The sequence below is a fragment of the Plectropomus leopardus genome, chromosome 5 (assembly GCF_008729295.1).
Source record: "Plectropomus leopardus isolate mb chromosome 5, YSFRI_Pleo_2.0, whole genome shotgun sequence".
Lineage (NCBI taxonomy): Eukaryota > Metazoa > Chordata > Actinopteri > Perciformes > Serranidae > Plectropomus > Plectropomus leopardus.
The window spans coordinates 37,187,442-37,214,548 of record NC_056467.1 but is presented as its reverse complement, the minus strand read 5'-3'; the positions used below and the strand labels follow the sequence as shown (position 1 = coordinate 37,214,548).

General features: G+C 42.7%; 1 protein-coding gene across 5 annotated transcripts in view; it reads right to left on the bottom strand.

Annotated features, from left to right (window-relative positions):
• The window catches only part of LOC121943131 (rho-related BTB domain-containing protein 2-like), a 47,651-nt gene extending 20,750 nt beyond the window's left edge, over positions 1-26,901 (bottom strand). The window contains exons 1-3 of one of the 5 annotated variants that reach the window (XM_042486558.1): positions 26,808-26,901; positions 26,214-26,509; positions 26,005-26,143 (exon numbers count right to left, since the gene is read on the bottom strand). Coding sequence is in view for 1 of the 5 variants with exons in the window: in XM_042486555.1 (XP_042342489.1) it covers positions 7,433-7,461 (29 nt within the window). In the remaining 4 variants the exon portion in view is untranslated. Of the gene's footprint in view, positions 1-7,432; positions 7,800-26,004; positions 26,144-26,213 lie in introns of those variants that run through there. The other 4 variants (XM_042486556.1, XM_042486559.1, XM_042486557.1 and 1 more) reach the window with 4 other exon arrangements.
• Between the last annotated feature and the right edge of the window lie 206 nt (positions 26,902-27,107).

The following is a 27,107-nucleotide window of genomic DNA, read 5'->3' as shown; positions in this document are numbered from 1 at the left end:
TTATTTCTCCCCCAAAGACCACAGACATTGATTCTACTTGTCAACAACAACAAAAACATTTTTCCTGTCAGAAGGAGTCCCAATTACGTCAGCCAGGAAGTACAGCACAGAGGGCCTACCTTTGTCTATCTGAACACAGGAAAAGTGTGTCCTGAATTGTCCATATGGAACAGATAGAGCTGTGACTTTCAGAGTTATAAATACCCTGTTCCCTTGCCCTGTCTGGCTGCAACATCTGCAGAGACACGTACCACAGGTAGAGGAGATAAAACTATCTCCCTAATGGTTATAGCAGCTGCCAAAGCAGTAGTCCTCTCAGTGAATTTTTAGGAAAAAAAGGGGATGAAGGGCCAAGTATGAAGCCTGACATACTACACAAGTGGTTCTGTAACATCCACAATATGTGTTTAAGAGGGAAAGAGGATGCGTACTATTGTTAATCCTGAGCGTTTCCAATGCAGCAGTCGATAAGAAAAAGGGATTGTCGGAGAGACAAGGCAGGAGGGGATTATTAGAGTCTTAGAGAGAGAGAGAGGGGGACTGTGAAGCCAGCATTGGAATCAGTCAGTCATGCCACTGGGATCAAAAGGGCATGACCGACAATAACTAAGACCGCTCAGGGGAACATATCACAGCTTTTCCAGCCGATGTTTCTCTTTAAACGTGTGGCTGTCTTTGGGAGAAAGACAGGTAGAGAAAAAGAGCAAGTACAAGTGAGAGTACAGTTGAAGGTCCTTAACTATTGACCCGTGGGAGTCTGGAAGTTAGTGTGCATATGTGCATGTGAGCGTGCGTGCATGCGTGTGCATGTGGTAATGAGCTTAGGGCCAGTCTGTGAGGCATGGAGTGATGCGAGCAGTGATGTAACCAGGAGGCGGTGTTGGTGGTGGTGTGGAGAGTTTCTCAGGGGGATCAAGAGTACCCAGCCCCCGGATATCATCCTCCATCTGAGGCTCTGCATCCGGCTCCGAGCGAGAGTACGGTCATGCGTCGGTCAACACACAATTGTTTACACGCACACTACTGCACTACACAAATACGCACCTGCTCTCAGGTTTATATTTAAACTGTACGAGCTTTCGCAAACTTCAACAATTATTTTTAATTGCACGACTGGAGGATGAGCAGAAGCTGGAGGCTGTGAGAGCAGAACAGTGCAGCTCAGAGGAGCGGAAAGAAAAGCTGCAAAGCTCAGGTTTCATTTTAAGCCAACGACCTATAGTGAACTGTGCACAGACGTCTAGACTTCAGTGTCATCTCCCCCCAACATGCAGTGAAGGAGGCTACAAGGGCAAAGAGGTGTCTGAATGTCACAATAAAATGTGTGTATGAAAGAGAGAATAAGATACTGACCCACTTTTTGTGCATGTATTTCTGACTCTTACAGTGACATATTGACGGGTGCAGGCAAAGCCACAGTGATAGGATCACTGTGACAGGAACTCAGACGCCCACTCAACACACACAAACACTGACCTTCTGTTTTACTCTGGAATGTCACAGATTGACTCAGTGTGTGTGTGTGTGTGTGTGTGTGTGTGTGTGTGTGTGTGTGTGTGTGTGTGTGTGTGTGGTGCAGGAGGACCAGACAGACAAAGAAGCTCATGCATAATTTGGATAGTGTGTGTCTCAGTATGGCTTTGCTTTAAGACCAGTGGGGGTTTCATAAGGAGATGGCTTACAGCTCTACCTCATGCACAGTTCCTGGCATCTTTACCTCTTGATTTTTTATACACTTCCCTAATCCATTCATTTATCCTTCTGTATGTCTGGTTTTTATACCCAGCTTTGCCCACTCAACCACACCTTCTGAACTGCTCACAGACTCCCCCCGCTCTCCTTCCTATTCTGTATTCATTCAAATGTAATGCTCCAGCTCACAGTTATTCCATCCTTCTTTTAGTAACCTCTCTCCCCACCACCCTTCTTTCTCATCCTCTCCCAGACTTTCTCTCTCATCCAGCACCATCCCCCCCCCCCCCCCCCCTTTTTTTTTTTAGAGGCCATCTATGACCTCACACTTTTCTGGATAGCAATCAAGGAGCAGCATTAAGCAGACAGCCCTCCCACACTTGCTTTGCTTCCCCCTCTGTCTCCCTCTCTCTGTTATGTAACACCTTTAGCAATCCACTGGCAGCAACCACTCATCCCAAAACCCTCCACAGCCCCCATCCGCTTCTTTTTCTGTCCTCCTCCTTGGGGCTAGAGTTCACCCTCGACACCCTGACTGAGCCGCCTGCCTCTCCGCTCCCTCCACCCAGCCCTGCAAAAAAGAAAAAAATGACCCCAATAACTGCCAACTTTATACATGGGTCATCACTTGCGCACTCACACAGAGCTATGGGATTTACACTATCACAGGCTTGACTGCATAGTAAAAGTGTCCCTGTGTAATTGTTGGAAGAAATGATGGCTGTGTGCGCAATCATGTATGCAACTTAATTTAAACAGATTTTTTGTCAAAAGCCTGCTCATTGTGTTTACTCATTGTGGATGATTTTCAGGTGTGTGTGTGTGTGTGTGTGTGTGTGTGTGTGCACTCGCGCATATATATAACAGGGAACATACTCATCGTTACACAGTCACCAACAGGGAACGGCAAAACTAACAGGGGACATTTTTTAAGTCCCCACTTGGACATGCTCTAAATCATCATAAAATCATGTGTTATGGCCTCTGGTGAAATTTTTCAGATTTTGCCAAGAGGGGACCAAAGTGTGTGTGAGTGTTTATATCCATATTCAGAGCTCTCCCTCCTGGTTGGAGCTGGTATTTGAACGACCCATTCACACACGTCGCTTTTAACACTCCTCTCCCCCCGCTTCAGAAACCAGGAGTCCCCGGGGCCGTCGACACTGGGGCGGCCTTCCCCCGGGCCCTGCTCAGCCTAATAAACCAGCCCCCCCCTGCTCGGGCGCCCAACCCGGCCAGCCGCTGCCGTCGCTAGCCGAGGGAGGACAGGAAGGGACGGGGGGGGGGGGCTCATCCCGGGGGCTGACTCGGGACCAAGGCCGGGGGCCATTGCGTAGCGGGACCCGACCGTTGGGGTGGTCGGGGGGGGGGGGCGGGGTTCAACCAGGGGGCCAGGTCCGGCCCAACTTTGTGTGTCTTATTTGTGCTATCCCAACTAGGAGGAGGGGTTGCCCGTGTTGCCCCTCCAGACCACGTCGGGCACCTGGCCGGGCAGCCAGGGCGCCCCCCCCCCACAGGGGCGGGCCCGCCACCACGGCGCCCTCCCTCAGGGCGACCCTGGCCACGGGCCTTGCACCTGACTCGCGCCCCCCTTAGGGGGGGATCTTGTTGGCGGGGGCCCTGTTGCCACAGGGGTTGTCCCCCCCGGCGTTCCCTTCTTTCCGCCGCGCCGGCGGGCGCCGGCTTTTGCGGAGCCTGGGCGGGGACCGCCCCCCCCCCCGGCGGCCGGGGGGCGGGGCCCGGCCCTAGGCCGCCCGCCCGGCCCCCCCCGGCCGCGCGGCCGCAGGGCGGGCTCCCGTCCGTCGCAGTGCAGGGCCCACAGCATCAAGCAGCAGAAAGGAGGCAGAGAGGGCAGAAGGGCAAGACCGGGTGGTGCCGCGTAGCCAATGGCAAGCGAAGGGTGGCAGCAGCCCAGAATCAAGAAGAACCCAGCAACACAAGCAGAGACCAGAGAATGCAGCAAGGGGGGAAAGACAGGGCCGACCGACTAGACCACGCCCGCCACGTGCACGGCGGCAGGCAAAGCACCGCCCTGACGTCCCCTGGCCGGGCCCCGCCGCTGCCACCCCTGGCGCCCTGCCGCCCCCCCCATGTACGGCGCATTGTCTCCCCGTGCGCCGTTTCCGCCTCCGCCCCTGGGGGCAGCGGAGGGCGCTACAGAGCGAGCAGCAGCAGCAAGGTCGCAACCGGGGAACACCGCAAGGGCCCGGATTGATTTTTTATACACTTCCCTAATCCATTCATTTATCCTTCTGTATGTCTGGTTTTTATACCCAGCTTTGCCCACTCAACCACACCTTCTGAACTGCTCACAGACTCCCCCCGCTCTCCTTCCTATTCTGTATTCATTCAAATGTAATGCTCCAGCTCACAGTTATTCCATCCTTCTTTTAGTAACCTCTCTCCCCACCACCCTTCTTTCTCATCCTCTCCCAGACTTTCTCTCTCATCCAGCACCATGCCCCCCCCCCCCCCCCCTTTTTTTTTTTAGAGGCCATCTATGACCTCACACTTTTCTGGATAGCAATCAAGGAGCAGCATTAAGCAGACAGCCCTCCCACACTTGCTTTGCTTCCCCCTCTGTCTCCCTCTCTCTGTTATGTAACACCTTTAGCAATCCACTGGCAGCAACCACTCATCCCAAAACCCTCCACAGCCCCCATCCGCTTCTTTTTCTGTCCTCCTCCTTGGGGCTAGAGTTCACCCTCGACACCCTGACTGAGCCGCCTGCCTCTCCGCTCCCTCCACCCAGCCCTGCAAAAAAGAAAAAAATGACCCCAATAACTGCCAACTTTATACATGGGTCATCACTTGCGCACTACACATCACAGAGCTATGGGATTTACACTAAATGATGATGAAATGATGGCTGTGTGCGCAATCATGTATGCAACTTAATTTAAACTGATTTTTTGTCAAAAGCCTGCTCATTGTGTTTACTCATTGTGGATGATTTTCAGGTGTGTGTGTGTGTGTGTGTGTGTGTGTGGGGGGGGGGGGGGGGGGGGGGGGGGTGTTATGTGGGTGTTTGAGACAGTGACTGCCACAGGCACAGCTGGCACAGACTGGTTACATAACCTGGTCTGTAGCCTCTGCTTGGCTCCCTGGATGGCTGACAGTAGACCTCAGACTCATACACACTAGTACAGACATGCATATACACATGCACGCTGGCACGCACTTGCCTCACCCACTGCAGATGGTACGTACTGGTATTACTGAGCAGCCCCTGGCAGACGGCGATGTGTACGAATCAATCCTAATGAATGAGAGGGTCTTTGGGAGCAGCATGCTGGCCTGCTTGAGAAAGCCTCCCTGCTCTCTTCTCTCTGCTGCAATAATGCTTTGTAAACACAGGAAGGCTCCGCATGATGCCCTAATTTCCTTTATCCCTCCCCATCTTTCTCCTCCTCCTCCTCGTCCATATTTTCCACCTACTCTCCATCTCTCTTGCTGTCTTAACTTGTTTTTCTTTATCTTGTTTCTATTTCATGCCCTTGTTCGTTCCACTCCAGTGCAGAATGTACAGTGTCTCCCAGTATGTCTGTCATTTAATTTGCCATTTGCCATTGACCTTTACAGCACTTTGTAACTGTTTAGAGCTAACAAGTCTTAATTCAAGATCAAAATGTTATTGCCAAATTGTTATCTTTAGTTTAAAAAATGCCATCTTTAAATACAGAGTGTAAAACTCACCTGTTCTTCTGATAAACACTCATCAGTAATGTGAATATAAAGACAAAGTGAGGAAAATCAAATAATAGAACAGCTAGAAAAGTCTGTTGAGTTCAGAAAATTATATCACTTGACTGTAATGCAGCTTTTAAAAGCAGGAAAAGAAAATAATTACAATGTTATGATATGATCTAAAATCCAAGATCATATGTAGTCTCATATCACAATATTGATATAATATCTATAGACAACACTGATGACATTTTCAACATACAGTATATATCATGTCCTGATAATGTGTTTTGTGTTTTTTTACAATGGGCAGGTGGATTAAGTTTGTGTGGAAGATATATATCCAAAGCCACTTATCTCCTTTGGGAATGTAACAGGGGATTTAAACATAATGTCATTTCTTTTTTTTTCTTTAAATAGGCTAAAATACAAAACCCTGGTCCTCTCATCTTAAAAATAGACTAGACACTAATTATATAGCTAATATACAATAAATAGTATACATACATACCTACAAGACAACTGAGCATAAGTGAAAGTACAACATACTTTCTCACCAAAGTTCTGCGGTCCATGTTGTAACACACTGGGTTCAGACACACAAATAAAGCATAAAACATACACAAAATTGCCTGTTACCTCTGTCTACCTTCCACCACAGACTGATAAAGGGGTCAGAACATTCAAGCCAGCCATATAATGCTGGCTGATTCTTCCATGTGGGTCTGTCAGTGCTGCACTATGTTATCTCAAAGCTGTTGACACAGTCAAAGCGTTGGGCATTGTGCCTGACCAGAACAATAAGTAGCTCTGTTCCAGATCCATCTAACACTAGACATAATGACAGGCCCGATCACTGATTCATTAACAGCAGTAGTGACAGAAGGTCTAAAACCAAAATAAATAAATAAAAAATACCCAGGATGTGGAAAGAATATTAAGTAATGATAAAATAAATGATAAAATTTAGAACAGTTGGTGTTTCCACGAAAGGATAAGCCACTCACAGGCTGGCCCTTAATAGACATCTTCTCAGGAGAAAACTATATTGGCCAAAAGACAAAGATTGCACAATATGGAAGAGAAGTGTGCCAAATTGTTTATGCAACAACTTCCTGCAGATATGATTAATTGCTGATGAGTGGAAATGAAATATGGTCAGATAAGAAGTTCTCATGAGTAATAGTCTGTATTTATTCTTTCGCAGATTCAAGTGAGAAGCTTCCTCAGCAGCCATGCAGCTACCTGCGTAACACAATCCCTCGAACGACGTCATAGCCATGGGATCAGCATTACAGTGTGTGTGCGTGCATCCATGGGCGTGCATGCATCAGTGTGTGTGCATTCTTACAAACTGAGATTCTGCACCTTATCTATTGTCACTGTTTTAACCGCATGTTGTGTCAGTAAATACTGTGTTGTAACATCACTACGCTCATCAATGAAAAGCACCTCGTGCGCTCCCTCTCCCCGCAGCCATTCATAACCACCTGGCTCATTCATATTTTTTTTTTTGGGAAACCGATTCAACAAATCATTGCCATCTATTTTATTGGCATCCCTGTGTGGGGAAATAAAATGCAGGCTGGATACCGCATTCAGTGTGGTGAGAAGATGTCTTTCACATATTGATGTTGTAGGATAAAAGGCAGGTGGATATCAGCCTACATCCCAAATGATGCGCTGATAAGTCTTGCGTAATGTGCCAAGCCCATCCACTGCACTACAACACTGAATCGAAAAGCAGTCTGTGCAGCACGCGTGGGATTAAGAACAATAATCTTCCACTTTAACATGCCATGCAAAAATAATGTAAATCTTAAATATGAGAGACTCTGAGACCATTAAGGGACATTATAGAGATTTAAGAGGGAGATTAAAAGCCCATTACGCATTACGCACAATAAGGTCACCATGACATGAATTAAACGCTGCTGATGATTTGTGAATCTTTTGAGTTAAGGATTTTACAAGCTGTGTGTGGATTTCTTTGTGCACAACAAGAATTGCATTGGGAGCATGTGACCTAGTATTGCTGCTGGAGGGTCCCTACCTTCCGACGGTTCCGGAATTGACCCACATGCCACTCTGCTGGTGGTTCAGCCGGTCACTCAAACCGGACAAAGACGCGCGGAGAATGAAGAGGTGGTCGCGGTGGTCTCGTTGTTTGTAAAAGAGCACATATGACTGCAGGACCTCTGCCCTGTCACATCCTCTTCTTCTTACTTCCCGCTCGCTGACTTCTTAATCCAGCGTCTCACAGACCTCAACAAGTATCGACTCGCTGCTGCCGACCTGATGTTAATGCTGGTTTGATTATCGGACGCTTTTTAGAATAAAACGTAAACATAACTGGCCTAAAGATATTTCTGCTTTGAGCCACCTCCTTTTCTGTTGTTGTTTCCCCAGCTGATTTCATCAGAGACACGCCTCCACGACTGCGCGTCACGACTCAAATTGCCAAACTCATCTTGTGCTGCGTTCAGGTGCCGTCAGAAAAAAAGACATTTGGGAGTAGTAGCGCCCCTAAGACACTTCCACCACAATCGATACAAATCTTGTTACAAATTTGAGGCCAGAATGGAAGCATAGAATAAATAAATGGTGAGAAAATCATGATATACGTATAACGTATATCACGTATAACAATTCGGTTGATTTCAAAATGATTTCAAAAAGCAAATTCAATCACTGGCGTTTGCATTTTTCTTTCACTTTCACTACTGCTTTTCTGTGTGAATTGACGCGAGACAGCAGTCATCAAAAAAGCTTTGTTCAACATAAATATCAGCCAGCAAAAGCGCATTAACACTCCAAACATCATACATTTAAGACTTTATTAGTCTGATGTTGGAGCTGAAGAGGAACACTTAATGGTCTCATATGAGATTAGGACACAAGAGCCAATCATATCCTGCAAAACCGATAGTATCCCCGCCCCGAAACTGTCCTCCTGCCATCCTGTTAACTCAATGCATGCCGCAAAGCACGCTGCCTTTCGTTGGGGGAGCTGAACATCCACCACTGAGCTGCTTTTATACTCTCTGTCATTGTGTGACGCTCAGCCTTCATTATTACTCGCAAAAACGAGACATTAATTGTTATTGTTAATTGTTTATTAAATATGCAAATTTAAAAGTCTGATTTTCTCAATCTCTCATTCAGTCCTTTTTTAACATACAAATTTTCTCCTATAATATCCGGTTAAATGATGCAATGGTGTAGTTATTACTCATGGGCAAAGGAGAGACATTTTCTTCTATGGTTATTCTGGGTGTTCAGGCATAGCAACTAGCTACCACATAGCAACACTTGTGTATTGCTACAGAAGCCAATACAGGAGCCAAGAAAAAAAGACAGCAGATCATGGATTGCTGTGGAAAAATACTCAGTTGTTTACTCTATACATTTTTTTGAGATCTCGATGTCTGGGAATTCATTCCAGGAATGTGAAGCTGCACCAGAGAAGAAAAATGCTGCCATGTTGCCAGGAGGTAAAAGTACCTCACTATTCTGCCAGCATAACTATTTTTACTTTAAACTTCAATTGCTTTGTAAATCTGTTGTTATCCAGCTAAAGACTTTGCCCAGACATGCTTTCAGTATTTGAGCTTCTCCTGAGTCTCTCTGCTTTCATAACCTGCAATTTCAGATAAGACATGAGAGTAGAATTTATATTAGGTTACATTTTAACTTGCAATTCTTTTGGGACATTTTGCAGTATTTGGCCATGTGGGGACCTAGACAGTCTGATCTACTAGCTTCCTTTCATGGCTGTGGAAGACTGAAGACAGACATCTACTGGTAGGATTTGGTACTGAGGTACTCTGAAACAAAGGAGGCATAAGCTCTCTGTTTCACCGAGTGCCAACATCTCTGTAACCATGTAAATCAGCAGTGGCTGCAAGACTGGAGTGAAAGTGTTTATGAAGCACAAATCTATGACTTGACCCTTCTGCTTCTGTCCATCCCCACAAACCCATAGATATGTGTGATAACATGCAAAAAAGCGCACATGCAATACCACAGCACCAACATCACAGTTACATGAGTTCGCTGTGTAACCAGTGGAGATGTCTTTTTTATATCTATTTGTTCAGTGTTGTCTTGAAGCCCTGAGAAAACACTGGCCCCTGACCTGGCTGGCATGGCCAGAATGAAACAGCATGAAAGATGGGCTGGAATGCTGCTGGAGAAAGCAGGGGTTCAACAGCACTGGCACTGAGAGGGCTCAGAAATGTAGAGAGGCAGCCCCTTTGTCGGAGACGTGTACTTGTGAGAGAACTCTCAAGCAGCACAGGCTGAGCTTATGTCTGGCCTTTTCAGCTACAGTAGTACAGAAAGGACTGTGTGGCTTTGTTTACAAGCTTTATCGCTCTTTTATTAACTGTGTGGGAAGTCTACTCCCATTGCTTTTACACTTTGGTGAGATTAAAGTTGGGAGAATGAGCTGAGATCATTCTTTGGCATAGCTACCTCAGCAAGGAGTGTCCTGCTGCTTGGACAAATACCTTTAGTCTGCAGCATATATTCAACACCATCCAAGTTTCCTCAAGTTTTACTGAACAATTGATGAAAACATTTCATCCAAGATCAATAAAAATCACAATTTGGTGTCCTTAGAATACCTTTTTACCCGTATACAATGCTTTCGTCAAATGTTCTTGAAGGGCTTCATTTTGCAATCAACTATCCACCATTTTGAAAATGTGACATCTGTTATAAGAAAATAAGTGCTGTTGTTTCATTTAAAAATCATACATGTTTCCATTATGGTGGAAGTGAGTACTTGTTGGGCTCGTCTTTTTATTTATTTTGCTTATTTAATTAATGTTTTATTTATTTTATTTCCCTTGATTTTTGGTTTTATGACTTTGTTGTTTTTTATGTATATTTGTTTTTATTATTTTATATTGAAATTTTGCATTCTGCATTTTGCATTATTTGTTCTCTTGTTTATTTCTGTTATTGTATCTCCTATGTATCTCATTTCTGCTTTTGCTTTGTTTGTAAAAGCAACTCTGTTGTTAAAGGTGCAATATAAAGAAGGTATTATTAGTAGTAGTATTACTAATAGAATTCAGATGACATCATGAGTTTTTATTTAAAGGTATATTACGCAGGATTTTTGATAAATTTTTGTAAACATGTTCACCAGTGAAAGTGAAAGGAAAACCCAACCTCAGATTAACTGTCATGTGGTTTTATGTCTTGCTATATTTGTGTGATTTTTTTTCCTGCACTTTGTCTCTTGGATGCATGCTGTTTATGGTATGGCATCTGAACGATACCTTTTTATAAAGCCCTAACCTCACCTTAGTGCTGTGGGATTACACACCCATAAAAGTCCTGTGCACAGAAATAAGGAAAAAAAAATAAAAAAGATACCAACAGAGGGCAGAGTCTCTGCAGTTAAATACACACACTTCTAATGGGTCATAACTAATAATTGCGACAAGTCTATGCATTGTTTTTAAGGAAAATCCTCCATAGTTGATCATCAATATTAAGCAATGGATATTATGTATCATTTTAATGGCCATAGAGCATTTTGGAATGAAACTCATCCCTTCATCTCATTCCCTCTTGTCCATTCCTCCACTGACCCTATTCTCACCCCTACAGCTCGCCCAAATATCCAACAGGCCTGCACACCCCCTGCCTCAGCACTGTACTGGAACTGTTCTAAAGCTGTCAAAACACCCAGCTTCTCACACTCCCTGCGTCCACAGAGAGTTCGCCTCAAACACACACCGTCCTGAGCACGATTTAAGACACACACTCAATGAAAAAAGTCGACATGCAGCCCTGTACACTGACACAAGTAGGTCAGAGCTGCAGTGGGTCTTCCAAACAGTCCTGCAGCACCATGGAACTGATAACAGTATCGAAGATTAAATTCTACCTTCAGACACTCATGAGCAAACATCACATAGCAGATGTACACATGTAGATCTACAGTATGAGATCATTTGCTTGTTTGTCTGGCAAGATGATGCATTTTTGTTTTGCAGAGGGTCAAGGAAAAACCAACACAAGAATTTCAATTTGTTCCTCTGGGGAAAAAAAATTCAGAGGTCGAAGGTGAAGGGCTGAGATTGGAATGACTGGAGGCTAAAGTGAAATAAGTCTGAGAAAAAGTGGCATTCCTGAAGGATCAGAGGTAGAAGAGCTTTGAAAAACTGATAAATGCACAGAAACAAACAAACACACACACACACACACACACATCCATGTCAATCTCTGACTCTGAATCTCCTTTTCATTCCCACTTTTAATCTCTCTCTCTCTCTCTCTCTCACACACACACACACACACACACACACAAACACACACACTTTGATATGGAGAGGTGGCTGAGATGTGTTGCCAGAGTCGGCACCCTGGCATGAAACAGAGTGTTTTGTAACAGCCGGCCTATTTGGAGATGGGTGATGGGCATGTTAACAGAGTGTGAGTTTAAGTAAAAAACATTCAACACTAGATAGGGCCTGAGAAAAAGTACAGAAGTAGAGACAGACAAAGTGCAAGAAAGAGCGAGAGGCCAAGGATATTGTTTACTTACTAAAGTTATCAGCAGATTGTCTTATCTACGGTCAGTTGGAGAACTTCATGTGAGTGACCAGCTGTTGTTGCCTCATTATATCGTAATGAAGACATATCACTCCAGTGCTCACAACAGAAAAAGAAACACACTATGGGGTAAAAGGCTTGAGCCCATTGGTCAGAAGCTCTTGGATGTATTAATTCTGAAATGCTATTCTGGTTTAAGGAGACGTGTTTTCTTTTCCTTTATGCCTTGTAAAAACAGGTCCTTTTATGTACACTTAATTTATTTCAGGTCATTTTTAACAAGGCCATGTGACTAACTGCCATGTTTTGTTGGTATGCTTTCATTTCTACATTTTCTTTTAGAATGTGAGACCTTGAAACTCAACTGTCAAATTTCAAAACCAATCACTTAACAAATGTTTTATCTAATGACATATTAATGGTCCAGTTTGAAGGATTAAGTAGCTGGTGAGGTTGCAAAACTGAAACTTCCAAGCATGTAGGTGGCTGATGCAAAAACGCAAATGGTCTTATCTAGAGCCAGAGTTTGGTTAGTCCATTCTGGGCTACTGTAGGACAATGTGGTGCACTTTGTGGAAGAGGACCCACACGGTATGTACATATTAAAGGGTCATTTTAATGTGATGAAGCACACCCATTCTTAGCTCTAGGTAAGGAATACTTAACTGGACAGATATATACTTTTCAAAGGAGATAAAATGTGAATGAGGTGTGTTTGAGGTGTGCCCCTGTAGGTTTAAATAATATGCTAATGGCTTACATAAAGTCATGATTCTGAACGTATATGACATTTATTGTGTACTTTAAAAGCATCAGTCATCTAGTGCCATTCATATTGATAAGCTGCCATCATAAAATAAGAAAAAGTCATGAAGCAGAACAAGGTCTGAGTAAGATTTATGAGCTATTCCACTGTGTCCAAGTTAAAGCACTTTGTGCTGACATACTTGTCATTAGGTATTATTGAATGTGGAATGATGTGAGTTTGAGAGTCTAACTCCCAGGCTGCAGATAAGTCTTCACTGACAACAACACTGATGTATGAGCGGGTCAAGTCTGTGCTGGTGCTGATGGGCCATGCTGGTGGAATATGTTGGGAATGTAAAGTGGCTTGAGGTCCTGGGGCAAAGGCTGGATAAAGGTGGGAACAGCCGAACAGAAGGGGAGAATGGAGGGTGGGATGAGTGAATGAGAAGGCGGAAAAGCTGACGGTGTACGGGGGGTGTAGGCGGGGGGCTCTCTGTGGTTAACTGCCTGCTGTCTGTCTGAGAATAAGCAGACCTCTGATTATGATATTAATGCCAACTTAAATGTTTCCCAGTGAGGTGCCTGGCTTTTGCAAAGCGGTGCATGGGGTGGACAAGAACACAGTGCTTCATATTAGTCACTGTTCATAACTAACTGCCCTCAGACTGCCCATTTAGAGTCATGTGGCATCTGGCACACCCAGCCAACACCACCAGCAGTACATCTGCCACCATCAGTCCATACAGTGACCAGGGCAGCTATGGTGAGAAATTCTGTGGCTCTTTGTTTGATGATTGTTTTCTTGTTGGTTCAAGTTGGCTGGTTTTCTTTAAAAAAAAACATGGTAAGAAGGCGAACAGCTCAACAAGAAATGACCCAAAAATTAGCAAGAAATTAGTAAAAACAAAGTTGCATGGAAAAAACATTAGCAATAGATTTAGAAAACGTTAAATGCTAATTACGTGAAAATAAGTTTAAGTCTTGCTTTTTAAGCAAGAAATTTGGAAAAAAAAAAATCACAAAAATTAGCTGTAAATAGGTTTTATGGAAGAAAAAAATAATTTTTGACGACGAAATAAGCAAAAAGTTAGGAGAAAATTACCCAAAAATAAGCAAAAAAGCAGGAAAATAGTAAAAAGTTCTGAGAAAATTATCTGAAAATAGGCAAAAAGAAAAGTAAAAAACAAATAGGAAAATGAGCTAAAGATAGTTCTGTAACATAAATTTAAATATTGAATAATAAGAATTATAAACAGATTTCTGGTCATGTTCCCTTCATTTTGATAATACCTAGAATAATAATAACTTTTACAGATTTTTGCAGTTTCGAGGCCATTTCTTGTCAAGTTGCTTATTATGTTTTTGTAGAGAAATAAAACCCGTTTTCTCAAGTGTCAAAGGTTCAAATGCTTGTAAAAGGCAGGCAATCCAGTTATTCAAAGTTATGAAAGTCCTAATTTTAAGCCTGTTTCACCCAAAATCACAGCCTATGACAACATAATACTGAGTAATAGACAAGGTGGACAGGAGGTTTTAAGAAGGTAAGGGTTGAGTGGATGCTTTAAATTCTTGAGTGGCACAAATCATCTGTGATAAAGACAAAGTGTACCTAGCACAGTCATAATATACGGTCTGCATTCTGACTTGAGGGGACCAATGTTGCACAGGCATGTCTTGCTATGCATTAGTTCATGTACATACACATACAGACAAAACCACAAAAGTCTTGACCTAATTGGATTTTGCATCAAATCCAACATACAGGTTGATATGCAGACACAAATAAACAGGCTTTCCCACTAACAAACACAATTTTATAATACACACACGCACAAACAGATACACATGCACTGTCTCTGCTGGATAGAGACACACAGGTCAGTGGAGGTGCCTCTTAAGCTGTGGCTGTCAAGTGGCAGGGCTAATCTTATTAAGGCTCTCTTCAGCTGCTGGTCCAAACTCTTAAAGTGATAGTTCACTTTGCTGGGAAACACATTTGAATCTAAGCATGTATTTAAAACCAGAAGTGTTGCCTTTATGCTCAGGGAAGTAGTATCCTGTTTAAGCACAGTGGATACTGTATTTTATGTATTAAATGTATACGCTACTTTGAATAGGTTCTCAAAAATTGCAAACAAGTGGAGAGTCAGAATTAAAATATCCATATAGTGATCATATAGATTCTGTATAGATCACTATATCACTGGTTCACTTAAAAGGTGGCAAATGTTGATCCTTTGACTCCAGCAAAGTGAATGATGGCTTTAATTACCTTGGGAAGTAAGGGCTGAGCCAGTTAGGGGGTTTGGTGGATTCATTGGCTGTGCGGGACTAAGGCCATTAAATAGATGAAGATGAGCTAGGGTCAACAGTCTGGCTGGAAATGATGTCAAGGTAAGATGTGAGAATCAGGTTGAGGATTTAGACAGAGACATATCGAAATTGGATGGAGATCAGGAAGGATGTGGATATAGGACCAGGGCTAGAGTAAAGCTAGGACGCTGAGGATAAAATCTAAGTCAGCAAGGAAACCAATACAAGCAGGTTGTAGTCTATAACAAGGAAAACTCAACTTAATTTGTACAGGGGCCACCTTTGCAAATTATTATTGGTCTATCATTATAAACCAATAATAATAAACAAACATTAACATTTTATTGGCCTAGGACACTGTTTGAGTATCCAGGGGATCATTAACTGGCACTTCTTTTTATAAACAAGCTGTATTCCGATCCTTTTTTATGCCCTCTGGCAGCGATTCAAAGTACTTAAAATGTCCCAGTGTGAATCAATTTATTTTCCTTGTGAAGTGGAAAATGGTTAACTGGACAACCAGCACTCTATCATGCCAAACTTGGTCCAATTACAGCCTTAAGTTGAGTGTCACTGGTCCATAGAGACATGGAGGCAGCTCAAGACTAGAACTATCAAAAGAAAATAGCAAAAGTCTGATGTGATCTTGCGGTCTGGTCCAACATTTATAATTTTGAAAATCAATAGTCACAATGCACCTGGAATGCTGTGTATACTGAAGTTATCCAGTCAATATTCATCTACACTTCCTTTAAAGATGTTTAGGTACTTCCTAAATGGCAGAAACACCAAAAACAGCAATGAAAGCTGAACAATAGAGAATAGACCATGGATTGGTACTTGACTGTGGGATTCTGACTCACCAAGGTCATAACAATGTCAAACATCTCTGCTACATCACGCCTTTAACAAGTTTAACAAGTGTAATCCATTGAACATGTTCACTATGCCACGTCTGATTAGATTTCTAACACTTACTCCCCAGATACACCGGGGGTTCAATGTCAGTTGAACCCCCGGTGATATTGATTTAATCCGCCAGATATATTCTCCAGTAACTTTTTAATATGTCCTTTAGTAAATCCATCAGTAGGGATAAAGGAGGATTTTATCGTGGACTACCTGAGTTTAAGTGCCTTAAATGGGATGTTTTGTTCCTGGAGCCCGTTAATACAGCGACAGGAAGGTAAATGGATTGTATTACAAAATGAGGAAACCCTACATGTTAAACTATAAACAAAGTGGTGAAGATGTCAAACATTTTTTGCACACTGTCGTCTTTTACTTTTGTATAGCATATGTCTGCTTTTGCCTAAATAAATTATTGATTTGGTGACACCTGTAGTTATTGGTGGTAACAGCAAATGTGGTTTAAAAATACATGACACAGCGCTCTGGGGCAGCGAAACCAAATGTTGTTGTTTTATTAAAGAAGTCAGGCAATAATTGGCCTTTTTCTATCCAACATGGAAATACCAATAACTGCAATTCACTTAATGGCCACTTGAGGCTGGTACCAGAAGTGAGTCAGTCCCTATAAACATGTTAAAATGCCCAAATTTAGACCAGAAATAAACATGTTTACAGGCTGGTACAAAAACTGTTTTTGGTGCCTATCTCAAGGCTTCAAAACGGCAGTCCACAAACCATTGGGTGACTTCATGGTAACTCGCTACATCCATTAGTTACACGGTCTATTGTCTACTACAACAGAGCACAGTAAAAGGAGTTGGTTTCCTCATTAAGTTAGAGGTGTGCAGCCTTTCTTCTGCAGCTCTTCATCCAACAGCTCACTGTGGCTGCTTCTTGTTCCATTGCTCCCCGCAATATCTCAAATTGATCCTCTGTTAAACAGTAAGTGCCAGGCTCACTGAAACAGACACTGCAATTCAAAAGAACTACTAATTGACTACTGACTCCTTAAAAAATAAGAGTCAGTTCATGTTTCACCAGTTAAGCTTTTACTGTGTAGCTGCAACAAAAATGTTTGGCAGTAACATAATACAACATTTTTTTCCATGAATATCACCTTCAACACCCAGTTCATAATACTGCAAATATTTAAATTTTGCAGTACTTCATCTGTGGGCCATAGGCTTAATCACCACTCTGACCAGACTGTTATTTTTTAAGACTCAACTGACCCACCAAGCAGCAGATGCCTTAATACTGTTTCAGTGCAGATAAGTTACCATTATGCTTATCATCGTGCTCCAGAGCACTGCGAACTGTTAGGTACCTTTAAGAGCATTACTGACCAGCACATTAATGGCAGATCAATGGGTGGTCAACAACAAAATACTGTAATTTGTCATCTGCCAGGAGGTTTTTCCAAAAACAGGTGCAAACTATTGCTGAGTGCTGACACCTCACTGCTACCTGTGGTGATGTTGGGAGTGTAGGTAACCTCTCTGAACCTCAGACAGGTCCGCAGACACTCTCACACTCTGGTGAGGATGTACCAGAGTAAACTTTGGACTGGGGTTGAGTAAAGATAACAAACAGGAAAAGGTGAGGGAGTGCAAAAATAGAGCCTTCATTTCTCTGAACCTTTGGAAGAACTAGAACAATTTTCTTTGCCAGTTTAAGTTGAAATATAGGTGGTCTGGTGAAACCTTAACATGCAGGGACAGCCATATTTAGTATTCTTAGTAATTAGTAATTTAGTATTCCTTTAAAATTGAGTCAAATTGTGCAAAGTTCTGACCAATATGACAGTAAACTGGAGGAGGGGCAGGAGCAAAATGCTAACTTGGGCAGAAAGAGATGCATTTGGCCTCGGCACAGGTCAGTCAGTATTCCAGAAACAGCCTGATCAAACAGAGAGTGAAGCCAAGCCAAACACCTCTGGACTTCAGTCTGGCACAGAGAGGCAGAGATCACAGTGCACACAGTCAGTACATCAACCTAGCACACTCTGAAACGTACCATAAAGCAGAGGTCCCCAGCCTTTCTGGCCTGTAACCCCTTAAAAGGAGGCAAAGCATGTGCCAAACAGCAGTGACAAGTTAAACTTAAGAGTAATTTATTAGTTAGTTTTATCTGAATAACTTTGAAAGGCTTAAGGGGATAAAAAAGGAACCAGTAATTCATAAGAAAAAAAGCAGAAATTAGAGAAAAGTTGTAAAAAATTAACAGTTCTGTGTAGCAGATTTTTTTCCTGTTGTTCTATCTTGGCAATAACAATCCTTTGATATGACCTGCAAACTTTGGGAACCACTGCTCTATAGGTCTTAAAAACTATAGCCTGAACGCAACACTGTGTACTTGTCAAAAATCAAATACATCAGTATTGCCATACATGTTGCAAGATGTGGAAAATCAAACTCTAGTGTGAAACTTTTATATTTGGTTGTACTATACAATCTCTAAGCTCAAATCAGAAGGTTCTGTGCTAATGCAACATTTCTGTATCTAATATGTTATCATTTTTCAGCACGACTAAACTGAAATACCCATACTGGTAAAAGGCAAAGAAAACCAGTATCTGTCCGTCTCTATTTAAAACACGCTGTTGCTCATAGATACAGAAATAGAGAGGAGTAAATGGAGGAGAGAGAAAGAGCAGGAGTCCAAAAGGCAAAAATCACAGACAGACTGAGACACAGACAAATAAACCACATTACAGAGAGCTGAGGCATAACAGGAAGGTCCTTTGTTGTGTTTACTTCAAATAGCTTGCATGTTGTTTATCCATTCTGTTAGTTAGAGTTCCTCGTATTGTATCGCACTTGCACAAACAAAAACAAACCTGTTGTGATGTGAAAACCTTGCATCTCACAGACGGAGCAAAACAGCAATGTATTTATCTCAATGGCAATGCAGTTTTGATTTCATCCAATAGAGCATTGAGTGGGTTTTATAACCTCGAATGGTTAAAGCATTTTCTCAGGCAGCAGAGGAGCCATATAATCCTATGGCTGACCACAAAATCGGCAAATATAGAGATTTTCACCTGATGGCAGTGAAATGTAATACTCTATATACTGCTTGAATCTGACAGACAAAAGTCAAAATGCATCTCCATTTGCGGGAATACTGTTAAAGAAGATGGTACATGCATGCACACACACAACTATAGCATCCTAAAATAGTGTGATGGAAAAATCTATACTGGTGTCCAGTTATTTCCGCGCTGCTGCGCCGTGGCCTGGTGATACAACAAGGATACAATAGTCACCTCATATTGTGACCACATGTCAGTCATTTGCCAAGCTGCAGCATCACCATGCAGGCTTTAATCATTTGAATAAGGGCAGGGGGCAACGGAGTGGAAGCTCTTTTGGATGGTGCATTACTGTTGATCCCAGCTAATCCAAACCACTTGTGAACAGAGGTCATTCAGACCACAGAAATGTTGAGATGAAACACTCAGTATGAGAATTTGTGCACAAAATGTAATATATATCAAAATGTCCTGCACAATTCTATGCGTTTTTTTAACTATTTAGTTTGGATAAACAGCATGTCCCTACTGTATTATTGGTCACTGCGGCAAGGGGGGAAGTAAAAAGCAATTTAACAGAAAACCATAACAGTCGTAATGGAGCACAACAACACTCAGGACGTCAATATTCCTGCAAAGCACTACCTCTGTTGAGAAATGCATCGGTATTAAGTAGCACATGATATTAAATAGGAATGATATTGATGATATTGATTAAATATTCATGTTGAAATGAGAGTGATGTATTTTAGTAAGAGACAGAGGGAGAAACAAAGAGGTAACTGATTTTATTGTCAGACTATATGACAGTTTAGTTATAATCTGTCCTTAGATGACCAAAACTTTATCTATATACAAGCTACAACTCACAAAAAATAACCATGTTTCAGTTTATTACCCTACAATGGTTTTGATTTACAGTTACAAATATGATAGATTTACATATAAGGAGGCTTACTCTGAAGTTTATTCCATTGTACTCTGATTTATTGGGGGCAGAGAACCAACTTGAATTTCATTTTCGTTCAATTTGTTTAAATTAAGGGAGAGGTTCCTGAAGTACATAATGACTAAAAATAGACCAAAGCTGAAACTTGCTAACCAAACCACATAATACAGGGTGAGTCGATTTCAGATTTTCACGGGGAGCAAACCACAGAGACTGGAGTCAGACAAACACTGTCTGGGATGATGACAGAGCTCTCATCTGCATCCTGCTACCCTCAGTTAGCAAATCTGATTCATCCATTCGTGTGTGTGTGTGTGTGTGTGTGTGTATGTGTGTGTGTGTGTGTGTGTATAGTTGCGTGTGTGTATGTGAGAGAGAGACAGAGAGTGTCAGTCAGGTTGCATCAGCCTCCTGAAACTGCAAAAATCAGGCAGCCCTCAGTTGAAAGGCATGTGGGCGATTACGAGTGCAAAGACAACAATGCGTATGTATAAAAATAGACGTGAAGGGAAACACCTTAACCTATGGACACACAATCACAAACACCTCACTAAACTAACACAATTACAGATCACAACCCTGTGGTTTCATGAGCGCCTTGGCCAACTAAAACTGGTCTGACCCTGATTAGCAGGAATGGCACCCTTGGGCGTCTCTCGCACTACAGATTAGTTTAAAGCCTCTAGCTCTTACTAGAGAAATGACAGAGGCACATTGACAGGGAGAGCACATGCATGTGTCAGTGTGTTTATGTTCAAATGAAAGTATTTGTGAATAAGGGTTTGGGAGTTCACTTGCTTCTCTGTGTGAGTCATTGTGTTTGTGTGTGTTTATGTCTGTATGTATGAGTTTGGGTAAAGATGTGTGGATGCCTCCCTGTGATGCTGGGTTTTGGGTGTGTGGAAGGCAGAGTAGGGAGTGGCGCAGAAGGAAAATGTATGAGAACATTCAGAGAAATTAGAAGTTTTCTGGGTACAATGAAAGCAAATAACTGCCAAAACACGGCAGCAGCCAAGATTACGGAAATCCTAAAGAAACCACCTAACCATTGTTCTCCATCACATTTTTATGTGTTCCTTTAACACAAGCAATCAGAGTTAAAATAACATGCAGGCAAATGTCTATGTGATGTTAAACATGCAGTGGCAACTCCCAAATCTCTCACTCTCTCATGGACAAAGGAGAAACTGTGAACAAACGCTCTCACCCAAGAACAGCCAATCACTGCTGTTGCTCAGGGTGCTAATTGGGGTTTCTTAATTCTCAATTAATGAACGCCACAGCCGCTGAACAGTGTGTGCAATGGGATACGAGTTATAACAGGGAGGCAGGTGGATAGACAGACAAGATGTGAAAACAAACAGGAAGATAAAGAGACAGACAGCCAACGCTTGCAGGCATTAAATATGAGAGACGCTAGAGATTACCACTGCGTGTGATAAATACAGAGCCAAACATATCAGGCTGTTTGGTCCCACACAGACATAGGAAGTGGTTAGTGCAAGGGTCAGCCTTCTTAGTCCAGTGGGAGATGCAAGGACAACCACACCCGTCCAACCAACCGCTAGTAGCTCACAATACACACACAACTTGGGTGTGAAATGCAATCTGCGATTGCAGCACACACATACACACACACACACACACACACACACACACACACACACTCAAATACCTAGTTGGCATACCCTCAGTCATATGACTTTGGAGCCAATTCACGCAAGGGGATCGGCTTTCCGCCACAAACGAGAGGAGCAGATGCTAAAGAAAGAGACACTCAGGGATCAAATTGCATACAGAGAAGCACACATATAAAAATATGCATGCATAATGACACACAGATGCAAAGGAAGATATATTTGTTGCAGTGATACATCCACACCGCCATGATATGCAGAAAGCACACAAACACAAACATGAACATAAATAGAGTTGAGCTACAGCCAAGCAGCCAAGCTGTGCCTCTTAGTGTCTGTGGCATAACATGCTGTGTCTTTCTAAACACATATGCAGACCCACACGCATGCAACATTAATCCAGTAAGGTACATAGATTTGGTGAAATGGATCAGACATCAGTCAGAAGGAATACATATTTAAATGTAATCATGACTGTTTGTGTGTGTGTGTGTGTGTGTGTGTGTCTGTTATATACTGAAAAAGCAGCAACCTCCATATGCCATTAATGATTGAAAGTTTGTCTGTTGGTCAATTTGAGTTTCTTGCCATAAACATCAGAGCTACAGTCAACCCACCAGCCATCTTCTTTAAATGCAGTCTTGTTCCTCCTCTGCTGGAACGCTATGTGACCCTGATCCTGTCCTATCTCAGGCCTGTGGTAATTAATCATTTTGAAGGCACAAAATGTTGAACATGTGAGCAGGGAGAGTTTCTTACAGGTGCCGGTACACAGAAAATGATTGCCACCTTGCTAAAAGTATAGACCCTGATACGTCACTGGTAGCTGGTAATGCTGCTGTTTATGTAAACAGAGAAAGCAAGTGTTGCAGGACTTTGCTGATATGCTGTCTTCTGCTGTTGCGATTTCTCTTACGTAGGCTGTAGGCATCCTTTTGCAGTTGTTAGTATGCTTGTGTTTCATTCAAAACTTATGTTTCATGCTATCATTCGATCAAACAAGTCATCAATTAAAAAAGAACCAAACTACTTGAGGTGCTCTGTAGGCTAACATTAGCAGCCTGTGTTCCTACTCCGCTAGTCTACACTGATATTAGAGATGCAGTAACAAGTACAGCAAGTTGGCTGCTGGATTCAAGTTAAATTTTGGGCATCGTATGCCATCAAAGAGGGGGAATGCAGCATAGAAATATGTCAAAATGTAGGACTGTCATGCCCACAACACATTATAAGCTAAGACAATGGTCATCATAATTTTTAAAATCCTTATTAACAAAGAAAATACAGCTGTGCAAAACAGACGGGTAAGGGCTAAGTGGTTTGATGTATTGAGGTGTATTGGTCTTGGGACAAAAAAACCCATATAAGAAACTATTTTGCCATGAAGAAGCATAATTGAGTGATTTTGTTAAATAATTACAATCTAAAAACACTGTCCATACCAAAAATGAAGCTGATCTTGCTGCCTAAAAACCTCTGGCCCAGAACTCTTTCCCCATATTCTGTCAACAGTGAGATTGTGTAATAGGCCTCCCTATCAGTGCAGCCGTCCTGGATCTCTGAACACAACCCCCTGTCAAACCCTGGCCTCAGCCCAGCTCAGAGCTGTCTGAGCAGCCACGACTGGATGAAGACACTTCCCGCCTCAAATGAACCCTTATCTCCTCTCGCCCTCTTGGTCCGACCCTGCGCTGTCCTGTCCTCGCTGGCGTCATGACTGACACCTTCTTATCCAAGTCTCTCACCACACATAAACAGCTCGTTCCTTTAAATATGGTCTTGTAAAGGTGTTGTACCTTCTGCATACATGGAATTAGGAGTGTGTACAAAAAACTGTTGCAGACAAACACTATGTGTTTATTTTGAATTAATATAATTTTTGTATTGTTTAATGGACCAAACTAATGATGACATTTGTTTGCTGACTGTAATTCAGACCAGCTGCAGAGAGCTAATCACACTCACTCTCACACACATACAGTAAAAACAGAGAGAGTGCTAGTGACACAGTGCAGTGGGTTACCACATTAGAGGAAGTTAAGACAGATGTTCAAAGCAGCCTTACATGTGAAATCAGTTGTGGCTGTTTTTTTATGCTCTGAGAGGCTAACAAAGCTCTTTCATCAAGAAGGAAGAAGCTTAGCTATTTCTATTTAAATTTTTTCTATTTAAATCATTTCTTTATCAGTTTTCCAGTTTAAACTTAGAAGAGGAAGTGGGAAATATGGAAGGCTGATTTAGCATGTTTACAGTCATATGCAGTCTGACATCCTCTCCCTCACTCACTGTCTTTCTCAAACTCTCTCTCTCACTCCCTCACCCGGCTCTGCTCTAGTTTCCCCTCAGCCAAAACCCCTTCACGTCCCTCTTCCTCAGGATCTGCACTCTTTTTTCCTTCATTCTCTTTACTCTCCACAGCTCAGTTTCTCTCTTATTCAATTTCAAACAATCTTCGTCTCCTCTTTTCTCCTCTCTCCTCCAAGCACACAAGGCCTATGCTCCTTAACGTTCCCCTCGCTGCCTCAATCTGCTTTCTGCTCTTGCATTGACATTCTTTGCTCACTGACACCCTGTTTAAAAAACAACCAAAGAGGCAGCCAATGAGAGAGAAACAAACTGTACAGTTGCCATCACCAGCACAATCACTTGCTTCTCTCCCTCCCCTCCCCCCCATCGTGTTTTCTCTCTCTCCACAACTTACTTAAGAGGACAAACATCATGTGGTGCTGGTAAGAGACGAAGACACTGTTGTATGCTGACTGAGTCTCTGTTAGTGTTTTTTCTTTTCTGTGTGAATTCCTGAGTTGCAAGCCAAGGATGTGTGCGTTCATGACAACTCTCTATCCCTGCATACATGCATGCATAAACATATAAACAATGCAATCTATGTGCACACATCTCACAGCCTCAAGTGACTCTGGATCCAGTTGTGGACAGACGTGGGCTCAGAACAGACTGTATATGTGTGTGTGTTTGCTTGTGTCAATATGTGTGTGCATGTGACCATATGTGTGTACGCACAGTATTGCTTAACTCACACAAAGACACAGCTTCTTATATGACTCCCAGCTGTGTGGACTTGGCCCACTAGACGGCTATCCAGCAGCCAGGAATGTTTGGTGCGCAACTGTACTGGAAAGCCCCAGTTATCCCCCCCCCACACACACACACACACACACACTCACACACACTCAGCCTCCTCTGGAGACAACCCACTCCTCTGAGCAGGGGCAGACAGAGGGACGGGCCTCACCCCAAAGGAAGAATGGTTCAAATTCCACAGCTGATAGAAAAACACAGAGGAGTGGGATGGAGCGGAGGAACTGATGTCAACTCTATCAGACCCCCACCCCCAACACACACACATACACACACACACACACACACACACACACACACACACACACACCATCTTCTATGCTCACAGTGAGGAAAAACAAAGAGGAACGAACAAAAAAAAAGGAAATATTTGACTCTTGTGGGCATTGTTAGTGTAGCTGATATCTGGATGCTGGATTGGCTGTTGCTACAGTTTCTTCCCATGCTTTTGCATTTTGTGTGCTCTAACATATACAGTATCTACAGCAGCCACTGTTTGGTTTTGTGGACAGTGAGTGACTCTACTGTTCAACTATGGCTTCAAGCTGGACTCACTCATCCAGGCTGCAGTATGTGGAGATATCATATTCTGTATTTGACAAAGACTTTTAGAAAGAATGTACTGACTCACTAATTGATCGCTGTATCGCCAAAGAAAACCTGATAGTAAAGCAGACCTGGGTTTAGCCAAATAAAGTTACATAATTCCGCCGTTTTTAAATATTCCCACAGTGAAATACAGTGAGACTGAGATACTTATGGTGAGATGAGTCTAAAATTGTTGCAATTAAAGTATCTGGCAGCACTGAATTACTATAATATGGAATGCAACTATATTATATGAGTATTTGGAATTATGATCACTTTTATTGATAAAAAGTCATTTTTACTGTTTTTTTTTTTCTTGAATGTAACTGCAACCATTTGTCATTTTAATATTGTATAATATCATTTTAATATTCTTGTGTGTGTATTTTAACTTAATATATCAGTACTTTAAGGAGAACAAAAGCAAAACAGACAATAAAAGTGGAGTTGCCATAAAATAAACTACCCCTTGGGGGCTGAAACCACATGACTTTTATTAGTGTTGTAATTTTTTCTTGGGTTGACTCAAATTTCTATTTTTAATTTCTATTTTTAAAGCATAAGCAGATGTACAGGCATAATTTAAAAACCAGGGAAGATCAGTCTTAGGTTTTAAGTGCAAAACTGTGAGCAAACCAAACTAACTGAACCGTTATGCAACCCTCAGCCCAATCTGTCCACATGTGGTCTGTATTGTAGAGCGTTGTTTTGCGAGCATACACACTTTTAAGAGTTAGGACACAGCTACGTGTAATGATCTTCGTGGCTCCTACCTTTGAAAGACATTCACCTCTGGAATCAGCTCAGGTCTCTCCACCCTTGACGTCCACTTTCACTTCACACCTCTCCGCTGCGCTTTTCCCCTCAGTTTATTCTGGGCAGCGCGCGCCTCTCCCGCTTCTCCCCATCAAACTGCAAGGCACAAACACATGCGATCACTTCAGAGCATTCCTCTGGATGACAACATCTAATCACAACTCACAGGTTTTAACACTTGCTCCGTCTCAGCCTGGACTTGAGCGTCCTCAAATGATCGGCTTCGTTTCTAAATGTCGGCTGAAGATCTGCCAGAACTGAAAAATACTCCCGACTGTTGCAGCCGAGAGACGCCAGGAGGAATGTAATTACATGAAGACTGCTGCATATTGCAAAAGTAGCAGACATGCTCTTGTTTGCAGGCGCCCCCCTGCTATTGTGCTCTGCGATATGTCTGGGCTGTTGTCCGCCTGTGGTCCTGATGCGAGTTTTTTCCACGTCCCTTTGTTGTTTCTGTCACACCTACAAGGAGGGAGCACATGGAGGAGGGGACCCTTACATCGACTTTCTTTTGTCTGTCTGTTTGTTTTTACACAGCAGCGTTGCTCGTCATGGCTGAACAGTCTTTTTTCTTAATTATTGATTCGGCTTTACATCACAGATGCATTCAACGATTCTTATCAGCTCGCATGCATTTCATCCTCGACGCATCTGTATGATCTCCTCTCTAATGATTTATTTTTCTTTGATTTTTCTTTGATGATAATAGTCCGTTTCCTTCTACCGCGCCCATGTTTTTTATTCTAGTCTCTTATCTCACCAAATTTCTCGCCTGAAGTTTAGTCCTCGCTGGGGAGTGGAGCTGACGCTGCTGTCTCTCTCCTCTCCTCCCCTTTCCTTCTCTCGTTGTCTCTCCCAAGCGGTGGCAGAGCCCAGTTATGTTTCACTCTAGACCAGCCTTCACCCACGGCACGCCAGCGCCTATCAACGAGGCGCAGTGACGACAGCCTCATTGCTAGTCACCAGTGCCACACCCATCCATTCATAAAGACGCGAGAGTGCCAGCCTCCGCGCCGGACAGTGCGCACTGGGAGGAGATAGTCAAATATGCATTATGTTT